Here is a 26907-nt window from a genome sequence, read left to right on the forward strand (position 1 = left end):
TTTTTTTTACATTTTGCTCAATTAAAAAAAGAAAATAATATTTAAACAAAACATTAAAATAATATTACTTTACATTTTTTCAGGTATTTAATTTTTTTTCTGACGATACAGTCCCTTTAAGAAGCTTGTTGATGGTTATAGGAAGGGATGGATTGCAGTAATTTATCCCGAAGGATGTGCAACCAAATATTATGTTGATGGTGGCAAAAATTTTGTCTGGCCCATTTTGGGCGTTTTGTTTGTACTTATGTCCAATTTGCCTTTTTTTCCCTCTGGGTTTTCTTTATTTTGGTTATTCCAATACACACAAAGGAAACACACATGTATAAAACACAACATGTTGAATTGCAATCATTTTCAGGGAGAAATACTTTTTCTGGAACAATGTCAATGGTGCCAACACGGTCAGCCTGTATATGTACTGTATTTACTGACTATAAGATGCACCTAGGTTTTAGGCAAAAAAAGGGAAACAAAAAGGGGAGTTTTTTCATTCAATTTCTGCAGCAGCTGGCAACATGTTAACATCTGGCTACCGTCAGCGCATACAACAGAGTCAGAGCCTCACCAATAAGACACTGATGACCTATCTTAATGATAGGGCATAAACATCCAATTACTGGATAGCCCCCTTATTGTAGTCAACCTATTTAGTCAACTGAAATTAAACATATTTTACTACTGCTTTTTAGTAGTAGTTTTCTACATGGAGGGTGGATAAATATATGTATTGTAACAGTGATCATGTGATGACAGTATTTGTAAGATATATAATATTATTGTATTGAGATACAGTACCACTTAGTGGTGAGCTACTAATGTAGGGCATCATGTGGGGTTTCCCATTGCCTATTAGGAGAATTAAGGGGCCTGTAGTCACGTTCTCGCTCTTCCATTTTCTCCTGCTTGATTTGGTCACTTTGTTTGCAAAAATTGCCCCATCTACAAGCCGGTTATAGTCCCTGTGCTGCTAGAATAAATAACCCCAATAAGGAGCGCAGTGTAGGGGCAATCGAGAGGAAGGTCAGCTCATGGTAAATTACACAGGTCCTTTATCTCCAGCATTGTACACTGTATGGGTGAGCATCTGTCAGGGTGAGCCCTATGTGCTGTGCAGTATGAACACAGAAAACATCACTGACTTGTCACTGCACAGAAGTAGTAAGCTCTGCTTCTTCACTGCCTTTATTGCTCTGACTCTAGTAAGGTGTTCTCCCTGCGTCAGGCAGTCAGAGCAGTCATTACAGGCATTTACAGAGGTAAGGGGCCTTATCAGAACATAATTAGCAGAGTGGACTATTGCCTTATAGCACACACATTACAGTCAGTCAATCACTCCATCAGCACCTATACTGTGGAAATGTTACTGACTTAGTGAGACCTTCCTAAATGTGCCACCATGTAAAGCTGCACAAACACAGTCTCAAGCTACAATCCTAAAAAAGGGAATTTTGTTTACTTACCGTAAATTCCTTTTCTTCTAGCTCCTATTGGGAGACCCAGACAATTGGGTGTATAGCTTCTGCCTCCGGAGGCCACACAAAGTATTACACTTTTAAAAAAGTGTAACCCCTCCCCTCTGCCTATACACCCTCCCGTGGATCACGGGCTCCTCAGTTTTGGTGCAAAAGCAGGAAGGAGAAAACTTATAAATTGGTCTAGGGTAAATTCAATCCGAGGGATGTTCGGAGAACTGAAGACCATGAACCATAAGAACAAATCAACATCAACAACATGTGTACACAAAAGAACAACCAGCCCGAAGGGCACAGGGGTGGGTGCTGGGTCTCCCAATAGGAGCTAGAAGAAAAGGAATTTACGGTAAGTAAACAAAATTCCCTTTTTCTTTGTCGCTCCATTGGGAGACCCAGACAATTGGGACGTCCAAGAGCAGTCCCTGGGTGGGTAAAAGAATACCTCAATAAAAGGAGCCGAAAACGGCCCCCTCTTACAGGTGGGCAACCGCCGCCTGGAGGACTCACCTACCTAGATTGGCGTCTGCCGAAGCATAGGCATGCACTTGATAGTGCTTCGTGAAAGTGTGCAGACTAGACCACGTAGCTGCCTGACACACCTGCTGAGCCGTCGCCCGGTGCCGCAAAGCCCAGGACGCACCTACGGCTCTGGTAGAATGGGCTTTCAACCCTGAAGGAAGTGGAAGCCCAGAAGAACGGTAGGCCTCGAGAATCGGTTCCTTGATCCACCGAGCCAAGGTTGACTTGGAGGCCTGAGAGCCCTTACGCTGGCCAGCGACAAGGACAAAGAGCGCGTCTGAACGGCGCAGGGGCGCCGTGCGAGACACGTAGAACCGGAGTGCTCTCACTAGATCCAAAGAGTGCAAATCCTTTTCACACTGGTGAATTGGATTAGGGCAAAAGGAAGGCAAGGAGATATCCTGATTTAGATGAAAAAGGGATACCACCTTAGGGAGAAATTCCGGGACAGGACGCAGAACCACCTTATCCTGGTGAAAAACCAGGAAGGGGGCTTTGCATGACAGCGCTGCAAGCTCAGACACTCTCCGAAGTGATGTGACCGCCACCAGGAAGGCCACCTTCTGAGAAAGACGGGAGAGAGAGACATCCCGCAGTGGCTCAAAAGGCGGCTTTTGAAGAGCCTTCAGAACCCTGTTAAGATCCCAAGGTTCCAACGGACGTTTGTAAGGTGGGACCATGTGGCAAACCCCCTGCAGGAACGTGCGGACCTGCGGAAGCCTGGCTAGACGCTTTTGAAAAAACACGGAGAGCGCCGACACTTGGCCCTTGAGAGAGCCGAGGGACAAACCCTTGTCCATTTCAGATTGTAGGAATGAAAGAAATGTGGGTAAAGCAAACGGCCATGGAGGAAAACCGTTATCAGAGCACCAGGATAAGAAGATTTGCCAAGACCTGTAATAGATTTTGGCGGACGTAGGCTTCCTGGCTTGTCTCATGGTGGCAATGACATCCTGAGATAACCCTGAAGACGCTAGGAGCCAGGACTCAATGGCCACACAGTCAGGTTGAGGGCCACAGAATTCAGATGGAAAAACGGCCCTTGTGACAGCAAGTCTGGGCGGTCTGGAAGCGCCCACGGTTGACCCACCGTGAGATGCCACAGATCCCGATACCACGACCGCCTCGGCCAGTCTGGAGCGACGAGAATGGCGGGACGGCAGTTGGATCGGATCTTGCGTAAAACTCTGGGCAGCATTGCCAGAGGGGGAAACACATATGGCAGTCGAAACTGCGACCAATCCTGGACCAGAGCGTCAACTGCCAGAGCTCTGTGATCCTGAGACCGTGCCATGAAGGCCGGGACCTTGTTGTTGTGTCGTGACGCCATGAGATCGACGTCCGGCGTTCCCCAGCGGCGATAGATCTCTCGAAACACGTCTGGGTGAAGAGACCATTCCCCCGCGTCCATGCCCTGACGACTGAGAAAATCTGCTTCCCAGTTTTCCATGCCCGGGATGTGAACTGCGGAGATGGTGGAGCCTGTGACTTCCACCCACTGCAGAATCCGCCCGACTTCCTGGAAGGCTCGACGACTGCGAGTGCCGCCTTGGTGGTTGATGTAGGCGACGGCAGTGGCGTTGTCCGATTGGATTCCGATCTGCCTGCCCTCCAGCCACCGATGGAAAGCCAATAGGGCTAGATATACTGCCCTTATCTCCAGAATATTGATCTGAAGGGACGATTCTATTGGAGTCCAGGTTCCTTGAGCCCTGTGGTGGAGAAAAACCGCTCCCCAACCTGACAGGCTCGCGTCCGTGGTGACCACGGCCCAGGTTGGCGGGAGGAAGGATTTTCCACGAGACAGAGATGTGGGTAGGAGCCACCACTGAAGTGATGTTTTGGTTGCAAGTGAAAGAGAGATGTTCTTGTCGAGGGAAGCCGAACTCTTGTCCCATTTGCGAAGAATGTCCCATTGGAGTGGTCGTAGATGGAATTGCGCGAACGGCACTGCCTCCATAGCTGCAACCATCTTCCCCAGGAAGTGCATGAGGCGCCTTAAGGGGTGTGACTGACTCCGAAGAAGTGACTGCACCCCCGCCTGCAGAGAAAGCTGTTTGTCCCGCGGTAGCTTGACTAACGCTGGAAGGGTATGAAACTCCATCCCGAGGTAAGTCAGTGATTGGGTCGGCGTCAACTTGGATTTCGGGAAATTGATGATCCACCCGAACTGCTGGAGAGTCACCAGAGTGACGGTAAGACTTCGTTGACATGCCACCCGAGAAGGGGTGCTGACTAGGAGATCGTCCAAGTATGGGATCACCGAGTGGCCCTGAGAGTGCAGGACCGCCACAACGGATGCCATGACTTTGGTGAAGACCCGTGGGGCTGTCGCCAGGCCGAAGGGCAATGCGACGAACTGGAGGTGTTCGTCCCCGATGGCGAAACGCAGGAAACGTTGATGTTCGGGTGCGATCGGCACATGGAGATAAGCATCCTTGATGTCGATCGATGCTAGGAAGTCTCTTTGTGACATCGAGGCGATGACCGAGCGGAGAGATTCCATCCGAAACCGTCTGGTTCTCACATGTCTGTTGAGCAGCTTGAGGTCCAGAACGGGACGGAATGACCCGTCCTTTTTTGGCACCACGAACAAGTTGGAGTAAAATCCGCGACCACGTTCCTGAAGGGGAACGGGAATCACAACTCCTTCCATCTTTAGAGCGTCCACCGCCTGAAAAAGTGCGTCGGCCTGTGCGGGGGGTGGGGAGGTTCTGAAAAAACGAGCCGCAGGTCGAGAGCTGAACTCTATCCTGTAACCATGAGACAGAATGTCTCTCACCCATCGGTCTTAAACGTGTGGCCACCAGGCGTCGCCAAAGCGGGAGAGCCTGCCACCGACCGAGGATGCGGCTAGATGAGGCCGAGAGTCATGAGGAGGCCGTCTTGGAGGCAGTGCCTCCTGCGGCCTTTTGGGGGCGTGACTTGGACCGCCACGCATAGGAGTTCCTCTGGCCTTTCTCCGGCCGGTTGGACGAAGAGGATTGGGGCTTGCCGGAGGGACGAAAGGACCGAAACCTCGATTGGATTTTTCTCTGCTGAGGTCTCTTAGGTTTGGACTGGGGTAAGGAGGAGTCCTTTCCCGAGGATTCCTTAATAATCTCATCCAACCGTTCGCCAAACAAACGTTCGCCAGAAAAAGGCAAACCAGTTAAAAACCTTTTGGAAGCAGAGTCTGCTTTCCATTCGCGCAGCCACATGGCCCTGCGGAATGCCACGGAGTTAGCGGATGCCACAGCCGTACGGCTAGCAGAGTCCAGGACGGCGTTCATGGCATAGGACGAAAATGCTGATGCCTGAGAGGTCAAGGAAGACACATGCGGAGCAGAATTCCGCGTGACAGCATTAATCTCAGTCAGACATGCCGAGATTGCTTGGAGAGCCCACACAGCCGCAAAGGCCGGGGCAAAAGACGCGCCCGTGGCCTCATAAATAGACTTCACCAAGAGCTCTATCTGTCTGTCAGTGGCATCCTTCAGGGATGAGCCATCGGCAACAGACACAACGGACCTAGCAGCCAATCTAGAGACTGGCGGATCCACCTTGGGTGAGTGTGCCCAGCCCTTAACGACTTCAGGTGGAAAGGGATAACGCGTGTCAGAGTGCCTTTTAGCAAAACGCTTGTCCGGGACCGCTCTGGGCTTCTGGACAGCGTCCCTGAAGTTAGAGTGATCAAAGAACGTATTGCGCGTACGTTTGGGGAATCGAAATTGGTGTTTCTCCTGCTGAGAAGCCGACTCCTCTACAGGTGGAGCCGGGGGAGAGAGATCCAACACCTGGTTGATGGACGAAATAAGATCATTTACTAAGGCGTCCCCCTCAGGGGTATCAAGGTTGAGGGCGAAGTCAGGGTCAGAGCCCTGAGCTCCCACGTCCGCCTCGTCATCCTGAGAGTCCTCAAGCTGAGATCCAGAGCAGCGTGAGGAGGCCGGGGAAGAGTCCCAGCGAGGCCGCTTAGCCGGTCTGGGACTGCGATCCGGGCAGGAGTCCTCCGCCTGGGACCTAGGGGCTATCCTGGGAGCGCGCTACGGCGCGGACCGAGAAGGCCCTGGAGGATACAAACTAACAGGGGCCGGGGCCTGTGAAGAGCCCGGTCTGGACTGCAATGCCTCAAGGAGCTTAGATGACCATTTGTCCATAGATTGTGCAATGGATTGAGAAAGTGACTGAGAGAGTTTCTCCGCGAAAGAGTCAAATGACGGTGCCTCTGTCCCTGCAGCCTGCTCAGGAGGAGCAGGGGGATCTACATGAGCCGAGGGGCCCACAAGTGCCCTAGGCTCCGGCTGAGCAAGCGTGGCAGGAGTCGCGCATTGATCACAGTGAGGGTAGGTGGATCCCGCAGGCAACATAGCCCTACAAGAGGTACAGGCTGCGAAAAAAACCTGTGCCTTAGGGGCTTTGCTCCTTGTGGACGACATGCTGTAAGCAATAAGTATCCCTTAGGAGAGCGACCACTGAGGGTATATGGGAAAGGGTTATACAGCCGTTCCGAATATAAATAATATATATATTAATATATATATATCACGGCACCCTAGGGGAACCAGCACCGGGTGACCGGTGTGGCTTACCAACCGCTGGTGTCCTCCAGATTCCCTGTCGTGGGTCCCCCGGAGCTGTAGAGCTGTGCAGCTGCAGTATACACTGGCAGAATGCCAAACATGGCCGCCGGAGCTCTCAAGGGGGGAGTGGAGCCATGGGCGGCGCCGGCAAAAGGCGGGAATCTGGAGGCCCCATAGTGGTCAATGAGAGGGGAGGGGAGACATGCAAAGATGCTCCAGCCCTCTGTCGGTAATCCCGCCCTTACCCCTGACAAGCAGGCCCGGGGGCGGGATTTTTCGCGACTAGGCCGCGATGAAGTCGGGGACTAAAATTAAGGCCGTGCCCGACAAGCAGGCACGGCCGGCGCGGACGTCCGATGAAAAAACAACGGACGGCGCTACTGGGGAGAAAGGCGACCTCTCTCCCCGTACCATCCCCCCATGGGGACACAGAGTACCTTGAAGGTGCAGGGCCCGGTCCCTGGGGATGAAAACGCTCCGGTCCAGCAGGTTCCACCAGGGGCTGCGGATGGAGCACGGTCTCAGCAAGTGAATGACCGGTGAGGCTCCCACTTCTCCCAGAGCCGCATAAGAGATGGTGAAGGAGACAGCATGTGGCTCCAGCCTTTGTACCCGCAATGGGTACCTCAACCTTAACAACACCGCCGACATAGTGGGGTGAGAAGGGAGCATGCCGGGGACCCCATAGGGGGACCTCTTTTCTTCCATCCGTCATACTATGTATGAGAAATCTTTTTTTTTTTTTTTTTTTTTCTATGAGTGGATGTGTGCCTCCTTCCACACAAAGCATAAAACTGAGGAGCCCGTGATCCACGGGAGGGTGTATAGGCAGAGGGGAGGGGTTACACTGTTTTTAAAAGTGTAATACTTTGTGTGGCCTCCGGAGGCAGAAGCTATACACCCAATTGTCTGGGTCTCCCAATGGAGCGACAAAGAAGAAGGGAATTTTGTTTACTTACCGTAAATTCCTTTTCTTCTAGCTCTAATTGGGAGACCCAGACAATTGGGTGTATAGGCTATGCCTCCGGAGGCCGCACAAAGTACTACACTTAAAAGTGTTAGGCCCCTCCCCTTCTGCCAATACACCCCCCGTGCTCCCACGGGCTGCTCAGTTTTGGTGCAAAAGCAAGAAGGAGGAAAAAATAATTATAAACTGGTTTAACTTCAATCCGAAGGAAACTCGGAGAACTGAAACCATTCAACATGAACAACATGTGTACACAAAAAAACAGGGGCGGGTGCTGGGTCTCCCAATTAGAGCTAGAAGAAAAGGAATTTACGGTAAGTAAACAAAATTCCCTTCTTCTTTTTCGCTCTATTGGGAGACCCAGACAATTGGGACGTCCAAAAGCAGTCCCTGGGTGGGTAAAATAATACCTCGTAAGAGAGCCGTAAAACGGCCCTTTCCTACAGGTGGGCAACCGCCGCCTGAAGGACTCGTCCACCTAGGCTGGCATCCGCCGCAGCATAGGTATGCACCTGATAGTGCTTCGTGAAAGTGTGCAGGCTCGACCAGGTAGCCGCCTGACACACCTGTTGAGCCGCAGCCTGGTGCCTCAAAGCCCAGGACGCTCCCACGGCTCTGGTAGAATGGGCCTTCAGCCCTGAGGTAACCGGAAGCCCATCCGAACGGTAAGCTTTGATAATTGGCTCCTTGATCCACCGAGCCAGGGTTGATTTGGAAGCCTGTGACCCTTTACGCTGGCCAGCGACAAGGACAAAGAGTGCATCCGAGCGGCGCAGGGGCGCCGTACGAGAAATGTAGAGTCTGAGTGCTCTCACCAGATCTAACAAGTGCAAATCCTTTTCACATTGGTGAACTGGATGAGGATAAATAGAGGGTAAGGAAATATCCTGATTGAGATGAAAGGGGGATACCACCTTAGGGAGAAACTCCGGAACCGGACGTAGAACCACCTTGTCCTGGTGAAAAACCAGAAAAGGGGCTTTGCACGACAACGCTGCTAGCTCAGACACTCTCCGAAGTGAAGTGACTGCTACTAGAAAAACCACTTTCTGCGAAAGGCGTGAGAGAGAAATATCTCTCATTGGCTCGAATGGTGGTTTCTGAAGAACCATCAGCACCCTGTTTAGATCCCAGGGTTCTAACGGCCGCTTGTAAGGTGGAACGATGTGACAAACACCCTGCAGGAACGTGCGTACCTGTGGAAGTCTAGCTAGGCGCTTCTGGAAAAACACAGAGAGCGCTGAAACTTGTCCCTTAAGGGAACCGAGCGACAAACCCTTTTCCCGTCCAGATTGAAGGAAGGACAGAAAAGTAGGTAATGCAAATGGCCAGGGAGAAAAACCCTGAGCAGAGCACCACGACAGGAAAATTTTCCACGTCCTGTGATAAATCTTGGCGGACGTTGGTTTCCTAGCCTGTCTCATAGTGGCAATGACTTCTTGAGATAACCCTGCAGACGCTAGGATCCAGGACTCAATGGCCACACAGTCAGGTTGAGGGCCGCAGAATTCAGATGGAAAAACGGCCCTTGAGACAGCAAGTCTGGTCGGTCTGGTAGTGCCCACGGTTGGCCGACCGTGAGATGCCACAGATCCGGGTACCACGACCTCCTCGGCCAGTCTGGAGCGACGAGGATGGCGCGGCGGCAGTCGGCCCTGATCTTGCGTAACACTCTGGGCAACAGTGCCAGCGGAGGAAACACATAAGGGAGCTGAAACTGCGACCAATCCTGAACTAAGGCGTCTGCCGCCAGAGCTCTGGGATCTTGAGACCGTGCCATGAACGTTGGTACCTTGTTGTTGTGCCGGGACGCCATGAGGTCGACGTCCGGCACCCCCCAGCGGCAACAGATCTCCTGAAACACGTCCGGGTGAAGGGACCATTCCCCTGCGTCCATGCCCTGGCGACTGAGATAATCTGCTTCCCAGTTTTCCACGCCTGGGATGTGAACTGCGGATATGGTGGAGGCCGTGGCTTCCACCCACATCAAAATCCGCCGGACTTCCTGGAAGGCTTGTCGACTGCGTGTGCCGCCTTGGTGGTTGATGTATGCCACCGCTGTAGAATTGTCCGACTGAATTCGGATCTGCTTGCCTTCCAGCCACTGCTGGAACGCTTTCAGGGCAAGATACACTGCCCGAATTTCCAGAACATTGATCTGAAGCGAGGACTCTTGCCGGGTCCACGTACCCTGAGTCCTGTGGTGGAGAAAAAACCGCTCCCCACCCTGACAGACTTGCGTCCGTCGTGACTACTTCCCAGGATGGGGGTAGGAAGGATTTCCCCTTCGACAATGAAGTGGGAAGAAGCCACCACCGAAGGTAAGCTTTGGTCGCCTGAGAGAGGGAGACGGTCCTGTCGAGGGACGTCGGCTTCCTGTCCCATTTGCGTAGGATGTCCCATTGGAGAGGACGCAGGTGAAACTGCGCGAAAGGGACTGCTTCCATTGCTGCCACCATCTTCCCCAGGAAGTGCATGAGGCGCCTCAAGGGGTGTGACTGGCCTTGAAGGAGAGATTGTACCCCTGTCTGTAGTGACCGCTGCTTGATCAGCGGAAGCTTCACTATCGCTGAGAGGGTATGAAACTCCATGCCAAGGTATGTGAGCGATTGGGCCGGTGTCAGATTTGACTTTGGAAAATTGATGATCCACCCGAAACTCTGGAGAGTCTCCAGGGTAGCGTCGAGGCTGTGTTGGCATGCCTCTAGAGAGGGTGCCTTGATCAACAGATCGTCCAAGTACGGGATCACCGAGTGACCCTGAGAATGGAGGACCGCTACTACAGTAGCCATAACCTTGGTGAAAACCCGTGGGGCTGTTGCCAGGCCGAATGGCAGTGCCACGAACTGCAGGTGTTCGTTTCCTATGGCGAAGCGCAAGAAGCGCTGGTGCTCTGGGGCAATCGGAACGTGGAGATAAGCATCTTTGATATCGATCGATGCAAGGAAATCTCCTTGGGACATTGAGGCGATGACGGAGCGAAGGGATTCCATCCGGAACCACCTGGTCTTTACGTGTTTGTTGAGAAGTTTCAGGTCTAGGACAGGACGGAAAGACCCGTCCTTCTTTGGGACCACAAACAAGTTGGAGTAAAAACCGTGGCCCTGTTGATGAAGAGGAACAGGGACCACCACTCCTTCTGCCTTCAGAGTGCCCAGCGCCTGCAGAAGAGCCTCGGCTCTCTCGGGAGGCGGAGAAGACCTGAAGAATCGAGTCGGGGGACGAGAGATGAACTCTATCTTGTAACCGTGAGACAGAATGTCTCTCACCCAGCGGTCTTTTATTTGTGGCAGCCAGGTGTCGCAAAAGCGGGAGAGCCTGCCACCGACCGAGGATGCTACTAGAGGAGGTAGAAGTCATGAGGCAGCCGCTTTGTTAGCGGTGCTCCCAATGGCCTTTTTAGGACGTGACTTAGACCGCCATGCATCAGAGTTCCTTTGTTCTTTCTGAGACCTTTTGGACGAGGAGAATTGGGACCTGCCCGCGCCCCGAAAGGACCGAAACCTCGACTGCCCTCTCCTCTGTTGGGAGAGGTTCTGCTTGGGCTGGGGTAAGGATGTATCCTTTCCCTTGGATTGTTTGATGATTTCATCCAGGCGCTCGCCAAAGAGCCTGTAGCCAGAAATTGGCAAACCGGTTAAACGCTTTTTTGGAAGCGGAATCTGCCTTCCACTCCCGTAGCCACAAGGCCCTGCGGACTACTACCGAATTGGCGGTCGCAACTGCCGTACGGCTCACAGAGTCCAGGACAGCATTCATAGCGTAAGACGCAATTGCCGAGGTCTGGGAGGTAATGGAAGCCACTTGTGGCGCGGCCGCTTCAATTTTCGCTTGACCTGCTGATATAGCTTGTAGCGCCCATACGGCTGCGAATGCTGGGGCAAAAGAAGCTCCGATAGCTTCATAGATGGATTTCATCCAGAGCTCCATTTGCCTGTCAGTGGCATCTTTAAGCGAGGCCCCATCTTCCACTGCAAGTATGGATCTAGCCGCCAGTCTGGAGATTGGAGGATCCACTTTGGGACATTGAATCCAACCTTTAACCACTTCCGGGGGAAAAGGATAACGTGTATCCTTAAGGCGCTTAGAGAAATGCTTATCCGGACAAGCATGGTGATTCTGGATTGCCTCTCTGAAATCAGAGTGGTCTAGAAACATACTCTGTGTACGCTTGGGGAACCTGAAGCGAAATTTCTCCTGCTGAGAATCAGACTCCTCCGCCGGAGGGGCTGAGGGAAGAATATCCAGCAACTGATGAATGGATGCAATAAGATCATTCACTATGGCGTCCCCGTCTGGAGAATTAAGATTGAGAGCGCTCCCAGGATCAGAATCCTGATCAGCTGTTTCCGCATCATCAACCAGAGAATCCCCCCGCTGAGACCCTAAACAATATGATGTCGAGGGAAATTCTAAGCGGGCTCGCTTAGACGATCTGGGGCTAGGTTCTAAGTCCGAACCCTCCGTCTGGGATGTATGAGATACCCCGTGAGGACATTGTTGGTCCAACTGAGGGGGGTCAGGGAACAATGATTCAACAGAGTCCCTTTGCTGAGATACCGGTCTGGACTGCAAGGCTTCTAGTATCTTAGCCATAGTCTCAGAGAGTTGATCCTTAAAGGCTGCAAACTCAGTCCCCGTCACCTGGACAGTGTCAACAGGTGGCTCCCCCTGGGCCCCTCTTAGCAGAGGATCCGGCTGAGGAAGTGTCACAGGGGTCGAACACTGTACACAATGAGGGTCAGTGGAACCTGCCTGTAGCTGGGTCTTACATGCGGCGCAGGCAACATAATAAGCCTGTGTTTTGGCACCCCTGCCTTTTATGGGCGCCATGCTATAGTTTTCCCTGAGTAACACAATAGGGTATATAGCCAGAAAGAACTGTGCTCATACAGTGTAAATTATATACAGTACACAAATAATGTACCCATACAATACAGCACCATGGGGCTAGCACCACATGTGCTGTTTACCAGCCGCCTAAGCGGTTGTGAGGCCACCAGAGACCGTGTCTGGGTCTCCCATGAATATGTCCCTCTCTGCAGCGTCGGTGGAGCTGACAGGAATGGCTGCGGCGTCCTGACGAGCTGAGGAAGCTGTGGGCGTGGCCTAGAAAGAGCGCGAAACGGGCGCTCATACTGTGTACAGTGAGGGGAGTGGAGCATGTAAATCATACTCCAGCCCTCATTGCTGCTCGCTCCGTGCAGCGTCCCGCCCTTCCCCTGCCTGTCAGGGCTGAGGGCGGGAGAAAAAAAAAAAAGGGAAACTAGGCCGCAATGAAGCCGGGGACTGTAGTAATAAACGCGGCCGCCGTAAAAGCGCGGTCGCATGAAAGTCCCCGGCGAACTACAAGTCCCAGCCGCGCCGCAGTGTCCCGTGGCAACGGCGGTCAGTGCGGTAGCCCTTACATATAAACACACTCAGCGACGCTGAGTGTGTAATGGCACATATAGACCCGGTCAGCGCCGCGGTCCCCGGTGCACTAGCACACCCAGCAAAGCTGAGGTGATGCCGTGCGCGGTCCCCATAGGGATACAGAGTACCTTTAAGATGCAGGGCCATGTCCCTGAACGGTATCGGCTCCTATCCATCAGGCTCCACAGGAGTTGTGGATGAAGCCCGGTCTCAGTGCCTGGAGACCGATAAGATCCCACTTCACCCAGAGCCCTAAGGGGGATGGGGAAGGAAAAACAGCATGTGGGCTCCAGCCGCCGTACCCGCAATGGATACCTCAACCTTAACAACACCGCCGACAAACGTGGGGTGAGAAGGGAGCATGCTGGGGGCCCTATATGGGCCCACTTTTCTTCCATCCGACCTAGTCAGCAGCTGCTGCTGACTAATCTGTGGAGCTGTGCTGTGCGTGTCTGACCTCCTTCGCACAAAGCAAAAAACTGAGCAGCCCGTGGGAGCACGGGGGGTGTATTGGCAGAAGGGGAGGGGCCTAACACTTTTAAGTGTAGTACTTTGTGCGGCCTCCGGAGGCATAGCCTATACACCCAATTGTCTGGGTCTCCCAATAGAGCGAAAAAGAAATAGCCGTTTACAGGAGAGGTGCATTATTACTGTTCTGTGCTCTGGATGCTCCACGTCTGAGCCCAAAAACTCAATGGCTGACCCGAGTGCTGGGTCATAACATTGAAATGGAGGTCTGACACTGTGGCCCCCTTAACTGTGGACTAAAAGACATTTTTTTTTCCTGTTACAGAGAGGATTTTATAGTCCATAAAAATGAGGTAATGGGATGATATGCTTTTTGTATCCCTACGCTCATTTGAGGCTTACAAGTGACATGCTGTAGATGCTGTAATCTTGTAAGATGTATGGGGCAGGAAACATTAGGGAAAATATCAGTTCAATCATCTATGTGATATTGATGGTAAAAAGTATACCAATACACTGCCTTGAAAAGAATTCATTCCCCATTAACCTTTCCACATTTTCTCACGTTACACAAAGTAGTATTTGTGAAGTGTAAAGGAAATGATATCTGGTTTTCCTAATATTTTAAAAATATAAATTTGAAAATTGAGTTGCATTTGTATTCGGTCCCACTGAGTAATACTTCTTAGGACCACCTTTCATTTTTATTATACTGCTCCAGGTCATTTGGGGTATGTCACTATCAGTTTTGCACATCCAGGGGCTGAAATGTTTCCTCATTCTTCTTTGCAAAATACAAGTGCAATAAATTAGAATATCCTCAAAAAGTTACATTTATTTCAGTAATTCAATACAAAAAGGGAAACACAATGTGAGTCATTACACACAGGAGGGATCTATTTCCAGTGTTTATTTTTGTTAATGTTGACGATTATGACTTACAGCCAATGAAAACCCAAAACTTATTATCTCAGAAAATTAGAATATTATATAAGACAAACTGAAAAAATGATTTTAAGCTCAGAAATATTGGCCTACTGAACAGCCTGTACAGTAAATGCACTCGATACTTGGTTGGGTCTCCTTTTGCATGAATTACTGCATCAATGCGGCGTGGCATGGAGGGGATCAGATTTATATATTTTTTAAAAATATTTAGAAGTCCATCTATCATTTCCTTTGCACTTCACAAATTTTGTGACACTTTGTGTTAGTATAGCACATAAAAGCCCAATAAAATACAGTTAAGTTTCTAATGTAACATGAAATAAATGTATAAAAGTTCAGAGGGTATTAATACTTTTTAAAGACATTGCACATATGCACAATATCTTATGGACCTCAAAAGAATGTTTCCAAAAAAGAAGGAATGACCAAATTACACATTTTCCTATTTTTGGGCAAAATAATATAAATTTATAAACCGTTCCCATATGAAGTAGTACAAAAGCCTAAAACTTACCAGGTCCATCGAAGGGTACAAAGAAATGTGGAATTTTTTCAGAGGCACCTAAGGGAATGAGATACATGTCTTTCACCTGCCTCATGTTATTTGCAACTACGCCATAACGTTTTCTGCTACTGAAGTAAGAATATAGCAGTGTATAAGAGATTTGATCTTCCTCTGTCTCGGGGGTAAAACGGATCACACAAGTTTCCTAAAAAAAATAAATAAATTAAATTACTCTTAATGTTCGTTTTGAGGGCAATTTTTTTTTTATCCAGATCAACAAAACACTAGAGTTGGTGCAAATCAATTTGCTGGACCAGGCACTTCGTGCTCGTCAACAGTCAATGGTCGCTGGATGGAAGCAATCCCTACCTCCTGACATCTCCAACTGTACTTTTGATTGGTTGGTGTGGCGCGACGTCACGTGCACCGTGGTGCAATGTTGACATCACGCTAGGCCGGATAATGAAAAGAAATGCTGCAGAAGCCAGAAGGGAAACAGCAGTTCTCAGAGCACTCGTAGTGTAGCCACAGATTATTAATGTGACTGATAGACCAGATCCTACAAATCTATTCACACCAACTCTACAAAATACCCCATCCAATCGGAAACAGAACGACATATTAGAACTAATCAGTCTCCTTGTTGTGTTCTGACTTAATTGTTCTCATTCACCCTTTGGAAAATGGTAAATTGCGATCCAGGTAGGGTAGGTGCTCACATATATTGTGGTGGTCAGTGTTTGCTGCTTTTCCTCCAAATCCCAGAGCACTACAGTGCAGTTACATGTAAACGAGAACAGCATCTAACTAATCAGATTCATAAATGTCTCTTTAGATGGGGATTCATCCCCTTTAGTAAAAGCCATTCAGGGACCTGCTTTCATAAGTCCATTTTCTAGTACTACTCTGTGACATTTCGTTAGTCATTGGATTACCCATTTACTGTGGTAGATGTGCCAAGTGGCTTTAGTCAACATAGTGATAAACACTTATTTTATGTTAAGTAATAAAAAGGTGATCAATGCTACACTTTAAAATATCAGTGCAATGGTGGGAAGAATATTGCCATCTTATAAAACTGCACATGCACTTGACTGCTCAGCCAGGTCATAATTTTACTTTTCTATGACTTTGCCAGTACTCCGCTGGCATAAGGCTGTGCTTTAGTTTCTCCTTCTTTGTTGTTAGAAAATTGCCATCATAGGCCAGATAATTAAATGTAAAACATGAGCAACTGGTCAATGTTTGATAACTTATTAAATGTCATTAGAGCGATTCAGCTATATGTTCTCTGCTCCTTAGGGTGTGTTCACACAGAGGTGTTTTTTATGCATGAAAAACAAAAGACTACAACAAGAAAAGCTAACGCTGCTTTGACACTTGCGTTGTGTTGCATCAGTCACAATCCGTCACCTTGAGGAAATACGGTATCCTGCAAAATATTTAGCAGGATTCAGTTTTTTCCCCATAAACTTGTATGGAGGACGGATTGCGACTGACGGCCTTGCGTTGCATCTGCCGCGCAACGGATCAGTCATGGAATGACTGACCGTCGGGCGGCAGCAACGCGGCATGTAGCGTTTTTCAGAGCGTCGAAAAAACGCAATGTGCAGGATTCCATCACCGTCCGTCATTTTTATAATGGAAGCCTATAGGAGCTGAATTCGTTGGAATGCATCAGTGGACGGATTCCTGTGACGTAACTGTCATTTACCAAATGAGAATGCTCAGATGAGTAAATTCTGGAAAAAAAATACAAGGGATCAGTTTTTTTGCAGCATCAGTCGCATTAGTTGTGGCACCATCTACAACGCATCCGTTGCATCAGTCACACAATGGATTGCAACTGATGCAAAACGACGCAAGTGTGAAAGCAGCCTAATTCTGAGAGGTTTCGATGCTTTTTTGCGCTAAGCCATTTTGATCTCAAAAGGGGAAGAACTCAAATAAAAACACTGAAAGAACCGACATACTGCGGGTTTCGCACCATATGAATGAGATTTTTCGAACACGCTTTGATTCTGTTGCTATTGTAATATGCTGTCTATTCCCCCACATGAAAAGAATAAGCAGGAGAAAAAAGCATCAACTACGCCATGAACAAGCCCCTAGATTTGCATGCATAATCACCTTTTAAATAAAATGCTTACTATAGAGTTCCAGTGCAAGAAAAAAAGATAGATGTCTGCTTTTTTATACGTAACACTACTATTATCATTACTATTGTCCTTTTACAAGACATTGGACAGGTGGTATGCAAGGACAGAGAGGGAAGATTTTACTAATCTAGTTTTTAACAAAATAGCTTCTCTGCCTTTTGCAAAAGATTCCTACTTTTGAAAACGTACAGATTCAGTGACCGCATACTCATCCTTTAAAGCTGCACTTCAGCTTTTTTATTCCCCCGCTGGAGTGGAGTCCCCTGACCACTGTCATATACTCACCTTTCGGCAGCTTCATCTTCTATCACCACTGCTCCGACTGGCTGATCTGCCGGCAGATCCAGTGTTTCACGGAGCCCCCCAGAGGTTACAAATTAATGCATCTCTAGTTGAGTCTCGTCCTGGCTCTCATAGAGATGCATTAGGAGCTTGTGACGTAACTTCTGACTTCCGACTAATCAGAAATTATGGCCACAAGATGGCGCAGCATGATGGGAGCTATGACCATAAAAGATGAAGACGCCGGAGGGCAAGTTTATGTGTAGGGACAGAGGCCTTAGATTAAAAGCACCACAGTAATGGAAAAAAAAGCTGGAGTGGTGCTTTAAAGGGAGTCTGTCAGCAGAAAATGACTGTTCAAACCAAGTTCATGTACCAAGGCCAAACATTCACACCTTCCCACCAGTTTTCCATCAACCTCTCTTTCTCCCCTTTATTTTGATTGACAACTTTGGCTTTTTTACAGCCAAAAGGGCAGACATAGATGGAAAAAAGTCGGTGGGAAGGTGCTTTTAAAAGGAATCTACTGGCAGGTTTTTGCTATTTAATCTGAGAGTAGCATGATGTAGGCATTGATACCCTGATTCCAGACATATATCACTCTCTGGTCTGTGTGCTGTAGATTCTAACGAATCAAAAAATTTTACCAGCAGGAGATAATCACTAGAACTAGGTCTCACGTGCAGGCCAGACAAGCTGATCTGTGTAACCCTCCCATCACCACTGATTATCAGCATGCTCACAATGCACACAGGACGTTGTCAGTCAGCGTTGTGGGTGAGGTTATATGCAGCTCGGAATGTGAGCACTGCTACATCTACAACACAGAAAACAAGGATTCTAGCAAAACTGAACCAAGAAGGCAGGAAGTGACATCGCTGGAATCAGGGTCTCGTCCACTACATCATGCTGCTCGAGGATACCGTAGTAAAAGCTTGGTGACAGATTCCCTTTAAATGTTTGGCTTCGCCAAGGGAGCACCGAGCGCCTGTACTTGGTTTGAGCCATCATTCTGTGCTCACAGAGTCCCTGTAAATGGACATCCAGCTAAAAACAAAATCTAGTAGAAGTATTGTCTCATGTTAAATGTTACATTATAAATCACCAGGAATCTTGTGGCTCAGGTAACAGACACACCACACAACCCTGACTTACAAAAGTATTCTTTATTTGCAAGTCAAGTACAATAAAATCTGTGAATTGTTTTAGCCCTTACTATCATACGGTTTGGATACATTCAGGGCAGACTTCTAAAATTCCCTCAACTGTTCTGTACAGATAAAAGCCGTTATGAAAAGCCCAGAAATACCTACAGAAATGAAAAGGAATCAGGAAAGCAGGTATGGAATTACCAACTGAATGTCCCCATCTTGTGTGCTATGGATATCAACTGTTCACAGTGCAGATCATGACTATTAGGCCATGTGCCCACGGGGAAAGTGTGCTGCGGATATATCTTCTCCCAGAAATCCACAGCACAACTTTGTCTGAGTTTTTGGTGGGGAATGTCCTGCGGGCATTCTGCATTGAGGATACAGTACCATGGCTTGGGCACTGCATCCTCAATGCAGAACAAGTGCTGAGTGATCGTGGAGTTCATACTTGCCTGTATCGCACAGCAACTTGGTTTCGGGCCGGCTCCTGGAGAAGATGGGTGGGGTCTGGATGAGCTCCAGCTGTCACATGACCGCAGCTCGTGCAGTCCCCGACCACCTCTTGCAGCCCGCTCCTGGCACCGTCCGGCTCTTCTACACTGAAGGAAGAGTCTCCGGTGTCTTCAAATCAAGGCAGGTAAGTAGGCAAGTATAGAGATCTCGCGGAACAATCCGCAGGAATAATTGACGTGCAGTTACGTGCGGCTGCGGGAAATCCGCAGCATATTCCGCAGCCGCAAAAAGCACAGCATTGATACAACAGCACTCCCCAAATCCCATAGGATAACATGGGGAGTGTCTGTACTTGTGTAAACCTGCGGATTTGTCTGGAAAATCCAGAAAATCCACGCTTTTTCCGCAGCAAATTCTGTAGGTATTTTCTCTTGTGGGCACAGGACCTTAGGCGGTGTAGGAGCACAGCTCAGGAGCAACAATGGGGGTATTTATGAGAGACATCAACAGAATTTGGAGACCCCTCAGCATCATCCATAAACATTTAATGCACAATTGATTTACAAAAACGGAAATTCCTAAAGCCTGTGCAGCTGCCAACGAGTCACCTTTAAACATAGAAATGCTAATTTGTGTTACCAAAAGTCTGTGAAATACAATGTAAACATATAGGTATAGTACCTTTGTTCCAGAGGCCTTTATTTTTTCTACATAGTCCCAAACGGTTTGTGGCGAGATCCTTCCACCTACTTGTATGCTTTCAGGAAGGTCCTATAAGGAGAAGAGAATACTCTTAGATTTGGATATATCTTAATATGCTGTTAGACTGCAATGTAACTGATGCCTACAGAATTGTTAAAGGAGGTGCCCCACAATTAAATGTTACATTTCTTTGTTAGACAGTGCAAAACAAAAAAATTTGCATTTGAATAATTTTTTTTAAACAGCAATCCCAAGAGCCTATAGAGCAGTCACAGGTTGCTCCTCCCGCCGATTCATCGGCTTCCATTGACACATCAATAGAGATGCAGCTTTTTTTCTGCTCTGCACTTTTGACGCAGCGTCACTGCAAAGATCATGGCGATTCACAGCTGCCAAGCTGCGGGAAACCAGATGTCAATCAACATGAAGTTGGCAGTCATGCCACATTGACAAAGCAACCCCAAAGAGGAATAGATGGTCTGCTAATGTTACGATAATGGAGTCCGCTGAATTGGCGGCAGCGGCAGGAGCAACCTGTGACCGCTCTGTGCCGACAATGATCGGTGCCAGGCACAACAGGCAGGTAGTTTGCAACTACCTACGGGTTAGTTCTTAGGCTCATAGGAAGTGGGCACTATAACAAATAACATAAGTATCCAGACATGGGACCAATGCTTAAAAAAATATTCAAATCGAAAAATTGTTGTTTTGTACGATCTAAATAAGAAATGTAATATTTAATTGAGGGATACCTCCTTTAACAATTCTGAAAGCTAAATCGCCGGCAGGAGGGGTCAGTGACAGCTCTGTGATGGTGCAGAGTAGAACAGGCAGGTAGTTGCTAACTACCTGCCTGTTTTTTTTCTACTATAGGCCTAAAAACTAAATCCTGAATAAGCCCTGTCAGTGTTCTTATTATTCTATCTCAATACATCTACACAATGTCCAGTGCTGGCCAGACGCCTCATCTAGTTTGACAATATTTAGTGACAGTGCGGCAGCACATGAGCTGGAATCACTCTTTTAGCCATGTACAAGAGGATATAAATGGTGGAACCGAGTTAGCTTGCATCACCAGCAGTATTAATCTATACAGCACTTTTTAGTGCCACAAAAGAGACAAGCAAAACCCGATCACACCCAAGTGGACATTGAGCTCAGTTCAGCGCTAATGCCCCTTCACTTCAGTGACTGACTGGGTCTCAGTATCCTAACTTCCACCAATAAAAAAGTGTGACTATGGTGTGTTAGAAAACAGAACAATCTAATTAAAGCGTGCTTAACCCCGACCGGCAGATTTTGCGCTTTCCGTTTTTTTTTTTTTTCGCCACCCTTCTTCCGAGAGTCGTACCTTTTTTACTTTTCTGACAATAAAGGGAGATGAGGGCTCGTTTTTTGCAGAACGAGTTGTACTTTTAAATGAAACCATGAGTTTTACCATATAGTGTACTGGAAAACAGCAAAAAAATTTGCGGGAAAAATTCCCCCAAAAAAAAGTGCAATTGCATGAATGTTTTTGAGATATTTTATTCACTGTGTTCACTATATAGTAAAACTGATGTATCAGTGTGATGCCTCAGGTCAGTGCGAGTTCGTAGACACCAAATATGTATAGGTTTACTTTTATCTAAGGAGTTAAAAAAAAATCTGAATTTTGTGCAAAAAAAGTGCAGCATGTTTTGCGCCACTTTCCGCGACCCGTTGCATTCTAATTTTAGAGGATCTATAGCTCAGTGATGGCTTATTTTTTGCTTCTCGAGCTGACATTTTTAACAGTACCATTTTTGCTCACATGCTACGTTTTGGTCGCCTGTTATTGCATTTTGGGCAGAATTTGTAGCGACGAAAAAACGTAATTTTGGAGTTTGGAAATTTTTGCCGCTACGATGTTTACAGATCAGATTAATTAATTTCATATTTTGATAGATCGGGCATTTCTGAACAAGGCAATACCAAATGTGTGTATATTTTTTTTAACCCTTTAATTTTCATTGAGGCAAAAGGGGGGTGATTTGAACTTTTAGGTTTATTTTTTTAATTTTTAAAAACTTTTTTTTTATTGTTTATTTTAATAGTCCCTCTATTATAGGGATCAGCTGTCTGATCGCTCATTATTTTCTCCCAATCAGAGCAGCACCGCTCAGATCGGGAGAAATGCTCATCTCCTGTAACCTGCAGTACTCCTGCTGGTTACAGGACCTGAGTCATGTGAACTACAGGAGTCATCACGTGATCCTGTGCTACCTTGACAACCATCGGATCCACGTGATCACGTCACATGACTTCCGGTGTCGGGCGGTGAGTAAACGTCTACAACGACCACTATTATAATGGTGCTGTCACATTTTGACAGCGCCATTTAAGGGGTTAACAGATACGGGAAAATCGTGGTTCTGCTCGTGCCTGCTAGTCACACATTTCAGCTGTATAAATCAGCTGACATATGCGCGGATCCCCCCCTGGCTGCCTGCGGCAGCCGGGTGGGATTAATACGATGACTGCTAGGACGTAACTTTACTGCCTGCGGTCGTTAAGGGGTTAATAAAAATGCTTGAACATGTTTTTAACAGCTGTGACATTTAAAGGGAATGTAAGCAGGTTATTGCTATTTAATCTCAGATCAGCATAATACAGAATCAGAGAGCATGATTCCAGGTATGTGACACTTGCTCAGCAGCTTGCTGTAGCTTGTAGTTTCAATATAATTAATCATTTGTTTTATCAGCAGCAGATTATCACTAGAGGACTAGGCGTCTCATGCATGACAGTCCAGCTGTTCTGTGTAAACCAGTGATTAGCAGCTTATTGACAATGTATAGTGTACACAAGAAGCCATCAATCAGTGATGAAGGTGGGGTAATACAAATCTCAGCATTCATAGCACTACTACATCTAATTCAAAGAAAACTGGGATTTTATTAAAACTGCACAAACAGTCCAGTAAGTAATACATCACTGAATTTAGGCTCTCGGCTCTTACCTCATGCTGCTCTCAGATTCCATAACAAAAACCTGCTTACAGATTCCCTTTAATAAGAAAAATAATGATTTCCTCACCTCTGATAAATGCTCCAGTGACCCAGATACAGGGTAAGCCTTGATGATAAATTTTGCTACGGATGGCATATTAAGAAATCCCTTCCAGATGCAGGTTAAACGGGCTAAAAAGGTAGATTCATCTTCAGCTGTGTCCGTAATAGTAAATGACTCGGTGCTGTAAAATGAATACAAAATTCAACTATACACATTTCTGTTTGTAAATGCACAGCAATAACACAAATAATATGTAGTTTAATTAAATGATAGCTTGATATCTGCGATCTGATGTCTTATTCCAGAGAAATCAACATTTTTCTTGATATATGAGATGTTATGATCTCAGGATCTGCCTCCAAACCTTATTTTAAATGAATTTGGGCATTACCCGTGTTAGACATGTAAAGACTGACAGTTTGCTCTCCTGATCTACATTTCTAACACTAGTAATGCCCCCTTTCATATAAAACTCACTATGGGGGCATATATTTTTAAACTTTAATCACTTTTTATGATTAGCTTTATTATAAAATACCCTACACTACTGCCTATCCTAATCTCTAAATCTGTTTTTGTTTTCTTTTTTAATGTCACTACCTATCACATTTCATTTGAGAAGCGTCTCAACAGGACATCACAGGAGACTGGGGCTGCACTCACTTTTTCACAGCGTCTCTCACCCTTCCTAGAACAGGAAGTCATCAGGGGGTGGCGCTGCAGTTGCAACAGTTTTTTGCATTGACAACCTGTAAAGATGTCCAGGTTTCATGGCCCTAATACAAGTTGCGGGAGAGGTGAGTGCAGCATTGGCACTTTGCTTCTGTCTCTGCAGCTTCTAATTGCGAAATAAGAAGTCATCAGGGGGTGGAGAAAGAAGTAGTGGATGACACCAGCATTGCCCCACACCTTTTATCACTGCCCTCAAACAAATCGTCATCAGTGGGTGATGATAGCAGCTGAGTGACACAGCTTGTTTTTTTAATCGAAGGCTAGCAATTTTTGTGGTATCAATTTGAGTTACATTCAATGTTTTAATCGCTTTTTAAATTACACATTTGGCATTGTCGCTTTTAGCATTAGGGTTAAATTATGTTACGTTTTGATAGAGCCGAGTTTTGAGATCTGGAAATACCAACTATATTTATTGCCTTTATTTTATTTATTACGTTTTGTAACAATAGGTGAATGATTCAAGATTTTTATTATTTTTTTATACATATTTGAAATCCTTTTTTTTTTATTCTGTTTTACTTGAATACTCATTGGCACCTCGGGAATGTAGTGAACGCATGGGGAGAGATGAGTGTCCAAACTGACAGCCCACTGGAATTGCACCATATGAATGTCTGTCAAAAATGGCCAGCAACAGCAATGATCTAAGCCAATCAATTATTGTGTATATAAGGATATAAAAAAGGAGCAAGAAACAAAAGAGGTGCACAAACAATTTTTTTTTTTGCAATTGAAACTAAGAAAAATGTGAAAAATGTTAGTAAATTTTCCGTGTCCCACCTCCTACTCCTGCTGAGTTTTTGACACTGGATATTTTCATGGCACAAAAAAAAACACAGCTGTGATCTGCATTACAATAGCACAGAGGTCATGTAATTAAATCACTAGCAATGTCTCTTCATGAATGCCCATTGTTCTGGAGTACAAGCGCCCACACCTTCACCTGAAAAGGCCCGCGATTTCCATAATCAAAGTTGTGGGGTGCATGTAATCAGCGTAATTATAATGAAAAGTGGTGTCACAGATCAATGCTACTTAACCTGCAATTGCAATGTGGGATTATGATAATGCCATGGAAGTTATAGCAATATATTATACAATTGAGGTATAATAGTGGAGTTATTTTTTTTTATCACAGAGCAGGTTTGGAAGAACAACACATTTATAGTTAAATAGACAAGCAACACATAGTCCTTTTCATTTTCTACATCTCTTAAATTCTAATTATTAGGCTTATATGCCATTATCATAAATCCGAAGCAAGGAGAACACCAAGCACAACAGGGTCTTATCGGATGGAGAAAATGGTAAAGGTGAGGGGAGGAAGTTGCTCTCCTTTTCGGGTTGTATAACAGACAGCGGGGGACTCAAGACTAGAGTTGATCGAATCCACCAAAATACGAGAGCAGCAGATCCCTGCCGGATTGGAAATAAAATCCAGATCTGCTCCGGATTCCAGTGCCCATATAAGTCTATGGGGACCAGAATCCAGAGATTGAAAACGTTTGTAGCGGGGATAGGGGGGTGGGGGTGGGGGGCGCACTCGGTGTACTCACCCAAGGCTGTCATGGAGGCACACTCCTTCCGGGTCATGCTTTTCCCTTTCGGAGCCGATAATTCAATATTCATTGTTTTGCCCGCCCACCGGCACATGTAATTGGTTGCAGCTAGACGCCCCCAGCCCACCAGTGCAACCAATCACAGGTGGCAGGACGGCCGGTGGGCGGAGAAAGCAGTGCAAGTGTATGCGAGGCAGTATGGTGAACGTGCATGTCTTTCAGAAACACATGCACGGTCAGAAGTGTGTGGCTGTGACAGTGATTCACTGTCAGACTCATACAAGTCTGACATGACATCAACCGTCACAGCTTGCATTCTCTGATCATGAGCTTGCAATGTACCTAGAAACACATGTACGCTCCTGTCAGAAGTCTGCGCGGCTGTGTCAGTGATGCTGCTTTTTTTTTTTTTTATTATTAACATTATTTAATAATCATCCTTAGCCATGATAACACCGGCTGGGAGATTGTAGTCTCAGCCCAAAGCCGCCCGGTATTGCCACATGTATTAGATGTGACAATCCCGGTGTAATACCAGCTCTTCTCGATTGCCCTGGAGCAGTGGCAATCGGGGTAATAAGGGGTTAATAACAGCGCACAGCTTCTACTAAGCCCTAGGTTAGTAATGACACAGGCGTCTATGAGATACCTGCATCACTAATCTAAAAGTGACAGTACATAAACACAGAGAAAAAAATCCTTTATTTGGAACAAAATACAAAAACACACCCTCCTTCACCACTGTATTGTGTACAGTGGGTGGGTTATTACCATCACTGTGTCATCAGTGTTTATACCGGATTGACAGAGAAATAAAGAAATTACAAAGATTCTCCTATACTTTGCAACGTTAAACACATACAGCAGATTGATAGTACACTGATGCCATTCACGGACCCATAGACTTGTATTGGCCTTTGTAATCCGTGCTGCTGGGAAAATAAACTGACATATCTCAATGTGTTTTGCACACACACACGGTCCATGTAAAAACACATGGACATGTGATGAAACCCCATAGGTTATAATGGGTAGGTCTAGGGTTCATGAAAAAAATGGAAGCCATATATACTGGAAACATGGACATGTAAAGGAGGCCTAAGCACTGTATGCAAATCAGTACTCCCCTTATTCCTGTTGATTGTGCAGTCTTACTTACAGTATGTGCTTCTATAAACTCTAATTCATTGTAGCTATCAAAAGAAGGGAATTTTGTTACTTACCGTAAATTCCTTTTCTTCTAGCTCCTATTGGGAGACCCAGACGATTGGGTGTATAGCTACTGCCTCCGGAGGCCACACAAAGCATTACACTAAAAAGTGTAAGGCCCCTCCCCTTCTGGCTATACACCCCCAGTGGGATCACTGGCTCACCAGTTTTAGTGCAAAAGCAAGAAGGAGGAAAGCCAATAACTTGGTTAAACAAATTCACTCCGAGTAACATCGGAGAACTGAAAAACCGTTCAACATGAACAACATGTGTACCCGAAAAAACCCAAAAATCCCGAAGGACAACAGGGCGGGTGCTGGGTCTCCCAATAGGAGCTAGAAGAAAAGGAATTTACGGTAAGTAACAAAATTCCCTTCTTCTTCGGCGCTCCATTGGGAGACCCAGACGATTGGGACGTCCAAAAGCTGTCCCTGGGTGGGTAAAGAAATACCTCATGTTAGAGCTGCGAAGACAGCCCTCCCCTACGGGGAGGCAACTGCCGCCTGCAGGACTCTTCTACCTAGGCTGGCGTCCGCCGAAGCATAGGTATGCACCTGATAATGTTTGGTGAAAGTGTGCAGACTCGACCAGGTAGCTGCCTGGCACACCTGTTGAGCCGTAGCCTGGTGTCGCAATGCCCAGGACGCACCCACGGCTCTGGTAGAATGGGCCTTCAGCCCTGATGGAACCGGAAGCCCAGCAGAACGGTAGGCTTCAAGAATTGGTTCTTTGATCCATGGAGCCAGGGTGGCCTTAGAAGCC

At 47.0% G+C, this 26907-nt stretch overlaps 1 protein-coding gene across 1 annotated transcript in view; it reads right to left on the bottom strand.

Annotated features, from left to right (window-relative positions):
* The window catches only part of PHF3 (PHD finger protein 3), a 180498-nt gene that overhangs the window by 12905 nt on the left and 140686 nt on the right, over positions 1–26907 (bottom strand). Inside the window, exons 13-15 of the mRNA XM_075340255.1 lie at positions 22667–22823; positions 19589–19678; positions 14869–15064 (exon numbers count right to left, since the gene is read on the bottom strand). Coding sequence (XP_075196370.1) covers positions 14869–15064; positions 19589–19678; positions 22667–22823 — 443 coding nt within the window. The remainder of the gene's footprint in view (positions 1–14868; positions 15065–19588; positions 19679–22666; positions 22824–26907) is intronic.

The sequence above is a fragment of the Anomaloglossus baeobatrachus genome, chromosome 3 (genome assembly GCF_048569485.1).
Source record: "Anomaloglossus baeobatrachus isolate aAnoBae1 chromosome 3, aAnoBae1.hap1, whole genome shotgun sequence".
Classification (NCBI taxonomy): Eukaryota; Metazoa; Chordata; class Amphibia; order Anura; family Aromobatidae; genus Anomaloglossus; species Anomaloglossus baeobatrachus.